Raw genomic sequence first — 13,919 nt, 5'->3', positions numbered from 1 at the left:
CCAATAATAGTTTTGTTTTGCTTTAAATTAACCAATTAACATATTATTAAAATGACATCAGATATTACATAATAATTAATATTGGCTTGATATTGTTAGTTAAACCATATTATGGTAGTTCCTGCTGTTGTCTGATAACATAATTATTTTAGGTTTGGTATTTTTTTTTTTTCATTTCTAACAGAATTATTGTTTTTGAATATGTTATGATTATTAGAAATAATGTCAACTAGTAGAATTCAATTTGTAAAACATGATGGTAAGGGTTTTGCGGTACAATTTATTCGGTTGTACAATGTTCCAAAATGTTGTGATTATTATTCTGGTCACTCCATGTACGGTAAATACAACAGCTTTTCACCACCAAGGATAATGTAGCCGTTCAGCATAAAGTGTTCATCAGATGTTTGTTTTTTCATTATGCAGCAAATTTAAATTTCAGTAAACCATTTACCCGTCAACATTTATGGATACAGTATTTCAAATTGATTTTTAATCATTTGCAACATGTTCGCACTTCTAATGAAAAAAACCTACAAAGATTGACTGTAAAAGTTTAGTAACAGATGGTGTTGTATTTAAAATTTAAAAGTCTGATCCAGGCACTCATCGTTGCTGTATTTGTGTGTACGTGTGTAAAAATTATACTAGTCAGCTGGCGTCCCAGTAACTGTCAAGTTATCTGTGTCTCTGTGTACGGTGAAGGGAGTTATACTTTTGCTATTCACTGGAAAGTAGAAAGTTTTCTCAGTGCTGTTGGTTATAGGTATGGAAATAATTTTGTCTCATTTCAGATTTTGAAATATCAATGCAAGTTTTCATGAGTTCTTTGTTTCACCGGTTTTGTCTCGTCTCGTTCACAATTTTGATAAGCACATTAATGATTGATCTGCGTTTGAATTCTACTGTTACATGTAATGTGTATTGAGTGTTCAATATGCAAATATACTTTGATGTCATTTCAGTATTCATGCTACACAAAAAAATTTTTTTTTTTTATTTTCACAGGAAAGATACTCTATGTTTAATGTAGATGATAAAATGTTTGAATTGAATGTATAATGTTGACATGATAAATTCAGATGTTTGGCTCCGTTTATTTTATAGTAACAATTCAACATGCCCATTTATGTGCTGGTGTGTTTATTTGTGATGGGGTACGATACAAGTGTGTCCCATCACTAAAATAATTTATTCAATGATATTGGACATGCTTGTATTTTTGGATTTAATACTGGGAATATTAGTTTTGCCTCACTTTAGTAAACTTCTTTTTTTATACTCGCCTGCTGATACTGTGTTTTCACATTCTTTTTGTCCATGGAGAATCTCAGTAAGCAATTTGTATCTTTTGACATTAATACTGGGAATATTAGTTTTGCCTCACCTCAGTAAACCTCTTTTTTTTTTTTTTTTCACACTTGCCTGCGGATACTGTGTTTTCACATTCTTTTTGTCCATGGCGGCTTTCAACAAGCAATATGTTAAACACCATGTAATACACATAGTACAGACAATAGCTAATACATGTTTATGTTAATACATAAAGTTGGAAGTCGGGATAAAAATAAAAAAAAACGATAAATGCTATGCTGGTATGAGTTAAACTAGGTATGATTTTCTGTTCTTAGCACGGAGCAAACCATAAATAATATAGGGGTGGGTAGGTTAGAATGAGAGAGGGTATCAAATCATAGTGATGATCTGACCTGATAGTGACGTTTAGTTTACGCTAATCGTGTAGGTTACACATAGTCGCAGTTCCTAGATACACAAACTTCTGTTACGTTTGTGTGTAAGAAGTTCATACACCTATCGTTTTCTGCAAGATACCAATATGTACAGTGAAATCAGTGTCCCGAGAAATCAATACATTTCATAGGTTGTTCATTGCTACAGTTCTCAATACAACTTTTCAGTGTTTTTTTGTTTCATCTAGCTTTCTACCCTTCACTCCCATTGTCAAACAAATATCAGCATTCTAGAAATAATCTTCAATACTGTATCTGCAAACCTGCTTCAATCACTAGCTGTTTCATGAACTTTAAAAAACATTTGTCAAACTTCGACTCCAATTATTTCAACTGTAAATGAATTTGGGAGATGAGAAAATGTTGCAATGTTTTATTTTTGAGTTTTTTTTGGGGTATTTCTGATTTTTTTTAATGAGAAATGTCTATAGTTTACCAATTTTTGAAAATAATTTTTTAATCAAGTTTATAAAAACATTTTTTTATTGTATTTATTTATCGTTCTATTTTCAGGTGATAGTGATCACTTAGAAAAAAAAAATATTTTTTACTTTTCTGCATCTCTCAAAATACTATGTAGGTGTTTGTGGCCATCATCTTGTGCTTTCACTGTTCCGACCAAAATCTTTGCACTTGTCTTTAATTTTTTCCTTTTTTCTCAACAATATTTTCATTATTTTTGGCTCAAATTAACAGAACATATTGTTAAGACATCTTCTAAAAAAATCTAGAGGCAAAGTTATTTTTGTCTAGAGTTCAAATCAAATGTTAAGAGCGAATGTTCTCGTCTTCACTTGCAGCCTTTTCATAACAATGCTGCTTATCTTTGCTATCATCACATTTCACCTCATAATGTACCATTTCACTATGCTTCATTTCAGAACGGCGATATTCTCTCTGGTATCTACACAAAACGTAACAGCAAATCTACGCAGACAGACGCTTTGCGATATCTTGGCGGTACGGCTTTGCAATCTAGAGTGTACACGCCAGAAAACAAACAAACTACCTTACTAGAGTTTTTAGAGACACTTCCATACAATGCACAAATACCAAAGACGACTGTAGAATACCCTAAATCGGTTTTACCAGAGTTGAAATTAGACAACATTGCTGATAGGCTGATGTTGTGTACCAGTAAAGGCTTAGTAGATGTAGATTCGAAACCAGGGTATTTTATGCAATCAGCGACATTACAGATGGAGAAGACCGCTGACCTTGATAAAATTAGATTAATTGAAGAGTTAGTTGAGCATCTTCCTCAGTATGAAACTAACACTGCTCAAGTGAAAACATCACCACCACGTAGACTGTATGCTGTGCGAGAGATGACCAGAAGAACAACGATTCCTGATAAATCTATGCCATCCCCGAGAGCGCTGGATACGTCAAGACCTTATGAAAGAAAAAAACTTATAGAAGCCCTGGTGGCAGTGCTTCCGCAGGGAGATCCCGAGTTGCCGTCAGAGTGGATCCGACCCAAAACAGTGCAATATGGTAAATTGGTAGATGAGCCCCAGATGTGTGCAAATGGTGTCTTCCGTGCTGAGTTTAACACTGATATTGTAGTTAGCCAGCCATCTCCTCCTCCTTTGCCAGATACCATGCCCCCACCCATACAATTTCAGACACTTCCTTCTTCCTTCGATGAAACCCAACATTGTGACTCTCCTGTACCTAATTTCTTTGATGTCAACGGCATTGATTCAGAATCTGACTTCTCAGACGTGGATTTGCCACCACTTCCAGCGTCAGAACCTCCAAGCGCTTCCCACCTGGTGATAGAATCCTCTAGAAAACAGGCCACACTGCACGTCCAGAGACCGCCATCGTTTGACAGTGGTATGGAAACTCAGTCAACCGGAACAGACCGGGAGTATGCTGATGAGAACACTTCCGCCTTCGTCTTTCCTGTTCCTGGCAAACCTCTCACTTTACCTAGAGTGCCTTCCGAAGAGGGTCCAGAAACTTGCCCTAAGCCTCCCACGCCTCTGTGGGTAACCAAGATGGTACAAAGACAGCTGAGTGAACGGGACTCCCACGAAGCTGAAAAGGATCAACTGAAACGTAAAATAGTTGACCTTACAGCGGAAAGCGAGGTAAAATGTTTAGTCACTACTTACTTTTATCAGGTGGTGAATCTAGACGAACTGCCTCGTATGGTGATACCGACATCACATGGATTACTCGTATTTTATTACTAACCTCCAATTATTCCGATTGTCTCAGTGGATTACACGTGTCTCAAGTCACGACCAGAATATAGAATAGTCACAAACAAATGCTGAGATAACTGAATACATGGAACTTAAGTCACCTAGTAGATATATAGAATTAACTCTTCCTTGATAAAAATAACCGCATTGTTATGTCACAATCTATCGTAGTAAGCTAATCCATTACACCGTGTTTACTGTAAACTGTTTTATTTTTCATGACAGTAAATTTTTGTGAATTTTGTCTGTTGGGTAAACGTAAATTTTAATGAAAGTGAGTTTCAGTGACAGATGACAAATTTCGTCCCCTGAATGTTGTAGTATCGTGTCACAAAAATTGATTGCACTGAAAATAAAGCAGTTTACAGTATTTTAGACTTAACCCTTTGAACGTCAAACGCCAACTCTTGTCATATTTCTCATATTACATCATTTTTTCCATTTTTATTCACACATTTTGAGCAAGTTCTGTTGTCTTTGAATAATTATGACCACCTGGTCAAAAATCAACAAAACAACTACAGAAAAATACATAAAAATCTGCAAAAAGTTGACCCAAATTTTGGAGGGAAAATTTGTCGTTCAATGGATTAATGAATAACACAGATGTTACACAGTATTACAACCTGTCAGTGCTTACATATATCTGTTTCCCTGTCTTATAAAAATTATGTTAATTGTCGTTTACCTATACAATTTTCCCGATGTCTCCTATTTTCAATTTTATCATCCTTCCCAGATCTATCTTTTCCAAACAATATTTACTTATATATATTCCTTTTCTTTGTATTGTCTGCTGTCACATCACTATTCGTTTCCTTCATGTCTGTCCCGTTTCTGTAGGAAAGAGCAGCTCTTCTAAGAGACAGAGATATATCTTATAAAATAAAGGTGGGAATTATTGTGTTAAAAAAAATAATGTTTAAAGTAACTTGTAAAAATTGGTCTGTGGTGCTATTCAGTAAAAAGGTGCAATTGTTTCAAGTTTTAAATTGAACACCATTAAAATTATTAACTCTAAGGTATAGTTGGTAGCATAATGGTTAAGTTTTACTTACTTTTGCAATTTATGTTTTTAAAATAACACAATTTTTTGGAATTATTTATATAATTTTTTTTAATTGATTTTATGACTAATTATGTGTAATAATAATTATGTGGTTCTAGTGGTGTCAGTTTTATTTGTTATTAATTATATGTTCTCCCATGTTTATCGCAATATGAAATAAATATTAATTTAAAAAATAATAATAATGTCACATGTTTTATAATCGTGACTAATTTTTGCACTCACTTGATATCATATTTCTAACTTCTCTTTTGTGCTGTCTCTTTCCAGTTAATTAGCTGAATGATTTTTTTTTTCGGTTGGGAGTTTGCTCTAACTTTTGTTTATAACTGTTTCCTTGTCTTATCATCATTTTGTCTGCTAATGTTACCATTGTATGGTCAGTTTGCATCAGTATGTATCATTATGTTTCCTTTTGTATCACATTGTTATTCTAATATTATCATTGTATGTTCAATTTGCATAAGTATGTATCATTATGTTTCCTTGTGTATCACATTGTTATATTACACATGGCTCACTTGTAAATGGTTTCTCGGGTAATGTTTCATTTTTTGCATTTCATTCAACATTTTCATTTTCATGCATGCAGGAAATTGAGGAGATTGCTGATCTTAAGTACAAGGTGAGGGTCAGAGGTCAAAGATCAAAGTTTACTGCATGACTGCTCCATGTCTCTGGGGAGCCCTGTGCAGTTATAAATAAAAATCAACTCATTTGCATAATAATAGCCTGGTAGAAAGTAGCATGTATCTTGCTAATTCTGTCAGGTCATGTGACAGTCATGTGACCATTGATTCATTTGCTGTACATTATTTTCTACCTGCATAAGTAATAAATTAGTGTAGACCATAATACTATGGTTGTCCAATTTTACTATATCCAAATTTGTCATTGTTTTCAACACAAAAACTAACCTAATTAAACAAAACATTACTAAAGCTATATTAATTATATAATTAACAATTATATACATACAATTATCTAAGTTAAAAAAATTATCTTTAGTCTAACACCTTTTAAAACTGTTGGTTTTATTTATTTTTTCTGCGTGTTTTAGCAGGTTAAAATCTAAAAAAAAATCATTTATTTTTTATTTTTTTATTATTCAATGCTGTTTTTTCATTTTGTGATGATTTATTCTGACAATATTGAATTCTAAACCCATAACTGTTGCAGTTGTGTTGTTGTCAGTCGAAAGATTCACAACAGTTATTCCCAACTGCCTTGCAAGATACCAAACAAACAAAACAAATCAATAAATTCTATAAAAAAAAATGCACATTTAGTTCAACTGTGAGATGTGTCCGATTAATTTAATTTTAATTCTTAAGTACATAGTGCATTCATTAACACATTGCCTGCTGAAAGCGTCTACAGATAGTCGAATCGTATATTACGGTGTCGGCAGGCGATGTTGTAATGTTAACAGAATGTTGGTATCATACATCCACAAATAACTTTATATCCACTACATCATGTTATACCTGGAGGGTAAAGGTTATCATGACTTGACTATGTTTTGTTTTTTTTGTGTATCTCTTCTATGTTGTAAATTTGTTTTTATAGGATTTTTGGTGAAGGTCTTCTTGTAATCTTGGGTTTTACTCAAAAACGCATGTTGCAATAAAGGTTGTAAGGCTGGGGAAAAAAAGCTTTTTAAGATTTGGTTTGCAGCATTTATCGCTAAGGTTCTTGTGGTTTACAAAATATTTATTGGTATCGGTGAATTTATGTATCCCAGTATTTTTATTTATTTATTTTTTTTTATATATTTTACATTTATTTTTTAGCTTCAGGAAAAGGAAGAAGCCCTGGAAGAAAAATGTAAATTATCCAAAAGCCTTCGGATGGAAAATACGCAACTTCATGCTGAATTCAGAGATAAGAATGGACAACTGACATCACTAAAGGCAGAGGTGAGGTTTCATTTTTTAGTCATTTGTTACATTGAAAAATTTAGTGAAATAGAGAAAGTATGTCTTGATGATAATCATTTATTAAGGGGAAGCTGGAAAACAAAATATCATAGTTGTTTTCAGGCAAAATTTTACTAAAAAATTGTTGTCTTAAAGAAAGATTGGTATGTATTTTTGAAATATAATTATTATAAAGTTTGGTATAAAATGAAGTAATCTTGTGGTTCATTCTCTATGGTGGTTTGTACTGGTGAAGAAGTTTGAGAACCATCATTTGTATTTCTGACTTTTCAGCCTTAGTTTGTATTAAGACACCAGCATGCTGATTGGGTGTTTCAAAAAACCAGTGTGTTGCTATGAAGGTCAAATGTCATCTCATCCTTACTGGGATAACCATATTTTGTCAACATTTCTCATTTAAACTCTCCTTTCCTATATAAAATATTACAAATTTTAGAGTGATTATTGCAAAATGTTTGGTATTCAATGACATTTTGTAGTTGAAAGCAGGGATTGTATTTCCATTTCGGTGTAGTGAGTCCCAATGATAAAATGAAGAAAAATTGATTGTAAGCCATGTGTATTTTTATTACAAATGAGATCCTTTCATGTATTGAAAACAGAGATCCTCATTTATATTGGGGATCCAGGAAGCAAAATATGGTGTTCATGCAAACCTGATTTGGGAGGAAAAAGTAAATACTAGTATGCATAAATTCTGTAAACCGTTGAAGCTTAAATCCTGATTATGTGGCATTCCTAGAGTCTAGCTTTCATGTAAAACCATTTTCTTGAAAAAAAAACTTGACAGAATATTACGGTATTTAACTTAGTTTATATAACTTTTTGTGGACTCTCGTCTTTTGGTTTTAGTCTGACCCAATTTCTTTGCATCTAACTTATGAGAAACTAATAAAATAAAAAAGTACCCTTATGGACGATATGTTTATTGACACACAGATGTTATCTTCAACTTCACACAGACGTTTACTGTTGTGTGGAAGAAGTGTTCAGTAAGGTAGCAAGCAGCAACCGTAGTTTAAATACCCTTTTAGTGCTGCTGACAGACTCTATAACTTGAACCATGTGATGTTCATTGTTGTGGTATCAGATATCATGTGGGAAGGAAGTAAACTGACTCCTTGTTAAAGTGATCTATCCCTGTACATTGTGTGATCATACTCTTAACGTTCAAATCACATTCTATTTCCAGGTTATGCGATTAGAACGATTGCTAAGAGGAAGCCATTCTGATGACGGTCAGGTAGCTGCGCTCAGAGAAGAGGTAAAAGAATAGCAATGTTTTTTGTCTATATTAATGTCATATATCTATAGCCGTTTTATTATTTGGAGTAGCCATGTTGTCTGTGTTTAAATGTTTACTCAGTTGAAGTACTACTGCTGTGACCTGTATCTCTATTCATGATACGTAGTCATTCAACATGGCGCTGTATTTACTAATAGTAAATTTTACATGCTACTGTGATATGATATGGTAGTGCGTTTGAACATTCCATCGCTGTAAAATCTGCAACCAGAGGGGATGCAGCTTTTACTAGAGCATCTACACATATGAGAAGTGATGAATTTTTGGTTCTCAATTGTTCAAAATAAATGGGTGCGGCTTGTGTTAGGGATGCGGCTTCTAATAAAGATTTTAGGGTAGTAACATAATTAGCTACTAGATATGCCATGTATGTTTTTAAATTCTTGTCAGATGTAAGCAAAATTAAGTAAGCAATTTTATTGTTGCTTGGAATTATGTAGCGTAAAAATCAATTTTATATAAAGTTCAATTTATTGAAAGGTTAATGAATGACCTTGGATGTGGGATATTACCTTGAGTCAGGTTACATTCTCAATCAAAGTATAGAGCAGTACTCTAAAATAACTTAAAGTTTCAGGAATGAATTTAAAATGAAATAAGTTTGAATTGCTGGAGCTGAATACATAGCCAATTAAGTTACCTTCATGTTTACCATTTTGGGTTAAGTTTAAAAGTAGGCATGTGTGCATAAGTTTCTGATGTGGAGCTAAAAAACAAAAGTCAAATCTCACAGAAATGAAAATGAAAGTCAAAATGAAAATAAACGTCAAAATGAAAATTAAAGTGAAAATGAAAATGAAAAAGAAACAGATGGCTTTGAAGAGGCACTTGCACTGCTTGTGAGCACTGTTTTTCTGTTTCCGAAATTTATTTTTATCACTTGTAAATGAAATAAAAATTATAAGCCTATAGCATAATTAGGTTTCTGTGAATGCCAGAATGAATTTGATAATAATAGTTGTTTATACTGACACAGCTTGAGGGAAAACAAAAACAATTGCAAGACAAGAAAGAAGAGATGAACAAGATGACCAACTTGAATGATGTTTACAGAACAAAACTTGACAGGCGAGAAAAAGATTTAGCAGCTAAGGTATATCCCTATTGAATGAGAAATAATTCAAATCAAAACATGTATCGTTTATACAATATTTCACTTTGAAATTATGTTTGTGAATATATCAATCTAGCAAATACAGTAGTCTTCTCAAATTTTACATTAATCACTGGAATGAATGAATGTTTTGTTCACAAAATGATGTAACAAAATATCTTATTCAAATTGTTTGTGTCATTTGTGATTATTCCTTGATTCTTAGGAACAAGAGTTGGAACAAAAGAACTCAGAGTTACAAAAACTACGACATGAGGTAGGTGGTCTGGAACAGCAGAAGAAAATTGCTCAGACGTCAGCAGATTCCAAATACAATGAGTTAGCTGGCAAGTATGAAGCATTAAAACAAGAGGTAAGAGTTAGATTGCTTTGTAGACTCTCTAAAATATATTGCCAGACTTCAGTGTGATTTATACTATTCTTAGTAACAAGAAAACAACAACACAATCCTGTGTGCAAAATATTAAAATTATGATGAACTTTTTTATGATTTCTTTGCTTGCATGAGTGTTGTGAATGAAATTAACGACAATCTCTGTTCTGAGTTAGGCTCAGGTTTAAATAACAAAAAAGTTTAGTGCATCAAACAACGGTGGTTTATCTTTTTGTTTTTTTGTCTTTTTTTCTAGTTTCAAGCAAAGTGCCTGGAACTGGACAGCACCCTGGAAGAATTGAAATCCTTGAAGAAGAAATATGAAGATCTTAAGAATAAACTGAAAGATTTAGAAAAGATACGTGATGAAAGAGATATCATACTTGGTAAACTACAAGCTTTAGAGGCTGCTCTTAAACTCAAGGTACAATCATGTAATTTGATACTGTAAACTAGAACTAGTGGATTATTTATATTTGAATTCATCTCTTTATAAGTATGTTATAACAATAGCAAGAGGCATTATGTTTGTGATGATAATAAAAAGAAATATGTTGCATTTGTCATGAAAATAGAAAGAGATGACACATTTGTCATGACAATTGGCAGAAATGGCCCATTTGTCATGACAATAGGAAGAAATCACCCATTTGTCATGACAATTGGCAGAAATGACACATTTGTCATGACATTAGGAAGAAATCACCCATTTGTCATGACAATGTGCAGAAATGGCACATTTGTCATGACAATAAGAAGAAATGACATATTTGTCATGACAATATGAAGTAATGACACATTTGTCATGACAATAGGAAGAAATGGCACATTTGTCATGACAATAGGAAGTAATGACACATTTGTCATGACAATAGAAAGAAATGGCACATTTGTCATGATAATAGAAAGAAATGGCACATTTGTCATAACAATAGGAAGTAATGACACATTTGCCATGACAATAGGAAGTATAGGAAGAAATGGCACATTTGTCATGATAATAGAAAGAAATGACACATTGGTCATGACAATAGGAAGAAATGACACATTTGTCATGACAATAGGAAGTAATGACACATTTGTCATGACAATATGAAGTATAGGAAGAAATGACACATTTGTCATGACAATAGGAAGTAATGACACATTTGTCATGACAATATGAAGTATAGGAAGAAATGACACATTGGTCATGACAATAGGAAGAAATGACACATTTGTCATGACAATAGGAAGTATAGGAAGAAATGACACATTTGTCATGACAATAGGAAGTAATGACACATTTGTCATGACAATAGGAAGAAATGATATATTTGTCAGGACAATAGGAAGAAATGACACATTTGCCATGACAATAGGAAGGAACATGTCACATTTGCATATTTTTGAATCTGGCTTTCCAAAATATGTAATTTTAGCTTGTGAATTAAGTACTGGAAGGATGTTGTTTTATAATTAGTGTCATTGCATTCTTTTATGGTAATACTCCTGTTTCTCTAGGCTGACCAAGAGCAGAAACTGTTTGAGGAACTGGCCATGTTAACAAGAAAACTAGAAGATTATGAGAAATTGAATACCACAAGAGATGGTATAGAGGAGAGTTTTAGAGAAATTAAAAACAATGTATGTACCGCTATGTGCTGAAATATGCATGTGTTTGTATGCCACTCAGACTGGCACGTTGACGTCTTGGTTTTTAATGTATGTGTATGTACCTCTGCATGTTGTGGATGATCCATTGTTGGATTTCTGTGTCATCGTCATGGTTACTAACATTATCTTCTTTTCTTGCTATTAACTAGTGTGCTAATGCTTTTCTAATTAGAGTGATTGCTTGCAGGTATATGGGGATAGGTCATTTGAATAGAATCATCACCAATTGTCACACTGAATTTTTGAGTCATGTTATAGCATGAATGTAAATAGGAATAGATTTTTTGCATTGGTGTATAGGTGTATAAAAACCAGCATGACTGATCTATGAATTTCCATGGCAACTGGCAGACGTAATAAAAAATGTTCCCAATATTGAATTGTTATTGACACATGTTGGAATGCATGTAAAAATGTTTTTGAAAAGCCAATATTAAAAACAGTTCTTATAGTCTTTAGCAATGGAATTATGTTGGCATTTTGTACATTGGTGATGATTTTATTTCATTTTCTAATCAAATCAAAATCATATTGAATCATGTTTAATCAAGAGCACTAATATGTTATTATATGGACAAACTAAGTGATGGTGATTAAAATATCATTAATTTGAGAATGGAAAAATCAAATTGTTATTTACTATACCCTTTTAAAATATTCCCTGTTGTCATGGAAACTAACCAACTCAAACATATTCATGGCAAAACAGCCTATTCCTCCATGTGACAACCTCACTAGGATGTAGCATTAATTTAATTAACACATTCATTTTGTGTGTTTATCATTGCGATTAAAAATAACAAATTAACTTATTGACTAACCATCACTAAGTTACTGTACCATACAACTTCTATGTGCTTTTGAAAACAAATATTTCGGATTGATAATTTCTTAAAAATTATTGATTATTTTTGATGATCCTTAATTGATTATTTTGTTCGCTTTGTTTTGTTTCTTTTTTTTTCTATTTCCCCATTTTTCCTCCCATTTGCTTTCCCATTTTAAACATCCCTCCTAAGTATGATGATATGGAGCACAAGAAACGGGAAGCTGAGCTCGCTGTAGCTCCTCTTAAGGTACTGAGTTGTTTACATTGTGATAACTGTTACCATGTGGTCATGTAGGTTTCACCAGTGTTACCTGTGTTATATCACTTACATGTATTTTGTTTTGCATGCATTGTGGGTATTGTACATATGGGTGTATACGTTTACTGTAGAGGTATTAATTTTTTGCAGAGATATAATTTTGCGAACTTTTGAAAATTAGCAAAGACCAAAATAGATCACTGAATCTAATTTCCATGACAAATATTTTGGATAACAAAAAATGTGAAATATAGGACATTTTAACTTCATAAAACATCTGGGAATCCCAATTAATTTGTGTGGGTATTTCAACATATATTTGTGTGAAGACAAGTATATATAAACAAATGCATTCTACCCTAACAGGAAATTAAAAAAATCCAGCAGGAATTAATGCTTTTACAGTAACTAACAATGTTATTGTGTTTATCAGAGTTAACTCAATGTTTAGTCACAATTTTTGTAATCAAAGTTGTCAGTTAATATCACTGCTATCATGTGATTCGGTTCAACCAATCACAGTCGTAGATTGACAACTCTGGCTACATTGTTTTCATCTACATAGGCAAGCTGTCATACTCATTAAATATAGATTATTGTGTGTACCATATTTGTTCTATTAGTAGCACAAGCACTTACAAATAAATTACAGAGATTGTTCTATGGTCAAAATAAGTTATATTTCAATGATTCAGTATACAGCAATGTAAATTTTGTTTTATATATGATTTTATTGAGTAGCCCTACTAATGAAACAAATATGGTAATTTGAGTATGGTTGAGACATGGTCAGTATGAATTACAGTTTGTATTCCAGCTGCAGTGCCACAAATGCAAGTATCCGGAGAACATAAACTTCAAGTGAAATCTAGTGGATAAATATTTTGCATAATTTGTACTTACTAACACATCTTATCTATTGTTTGTACATAATCTTATGTCTCTATATGTTGGTATTTTTAGTTGTATATGTAATTTTAGTGCTGCACTGTTATTTTACAGGTGTTTATGTCACAAAACCACTAGTGTGTTATGATGTGCACTGTAAATTTATTCATCTTTGGAGTTTTTTTTTGCTTTAAATTTTCTGTTGGTATTTATTTGCTCATTTTTTTTATGTTGGTGATTTCATTTGGACAATATCGACAATATATTTCTTCTTCCCTTTCAATTCTGTATCTAAAAAATCAAATTTTCTCTGTCTTGGATTATATAAATTATTGCATTGAAATGAATAAAAACAAATGTTTTCTATGTAAAATGTTGAGGGCGCTATTTAAGAAAAACTTTTCTGTAGTGTTAAGCTGTTTTTCAATGTAATTATATTTGAAGTAGCATCACCATACTTGTGTGCAAGAACATTTTACTTTGTAGAGAAATTAATATATTATAAATATATATATATA

The 13,919-nt window shown here is 32.5% G+C and overlaps 1 protein-coding gene across 10 annotated transcripts in view; it reads left to right on the top strand.

Annotated features, from left to right (window-relative positions):
- The window catches only part of LOC100376626 (uncharacterized), an 87,867-nt gene that overhangs the window by 65,957 nt on the left and 7,991 nt on the right, over positions 1–13,919 (top strand). For 3 of the 10 annotated variants that reach the window (XM_078009946.2, XM_078009942.2, XM_078009941.2), the window contains 10 exons: positions 2,633–3,850; positions 4,811–4,858; positions 5,629–5,661; positions 6,830–6,955; positions 8,169–8,240; positions 9,259–9,375; positions 9,602–9,748; positions 10,026–10,193; positions 11,273–11,395; positions 12,445–12,501. In XM_078009946.2, the coding sequence (XP_077866072.2) occupies positions 2,633–3,850; positions 4,811–4,858; positions 5,629–5,661; positions 6,830–6,955; positions 8,169–8,240; positions 9,259–9,375; positions 9,602–9,748; positions 10,026–10,193; positions 11,273–11,395; positions 12,445–12,501 (2,109 nt within the window). The remainder of the gene's footprint in view (positions 1–2,632; positions 3,851–4,810; positions 4,859–5,628; positions 5,662–6,829; positions 6,956–8,168; positions 8,241–9,258; positions 9,376–9,601; positions 9,749–10,025; positions 10,194–11,272; positions 11,396–12,444; positions 12,502–13,919) is intronic. The other 7 variants (XM_078009950.2, XM_078009947.2, XM_078009948.2 and 4 more) reach the window with 6 other exon arrangements.

This window comes from Saccoglossus kowalevskii, chromosome 10, assembly GCF_978046115.1.
Source record: "Saccoglossus kowalevskii chromosome 10, keSacKowa6.1, whole genome shotgun sequence".
Classification (NCBI taxonomy): Eukaryota; Metazoa; Hemichordata; class Enteropneusta; family Harrimaniidae; genus Saccoglossus; species Saccoglossus kowalevskii.
Note: the sequence above shows the minus strand (reverse complement) of the source record. Positions and strands in the feature narration are given on the sequence as shown.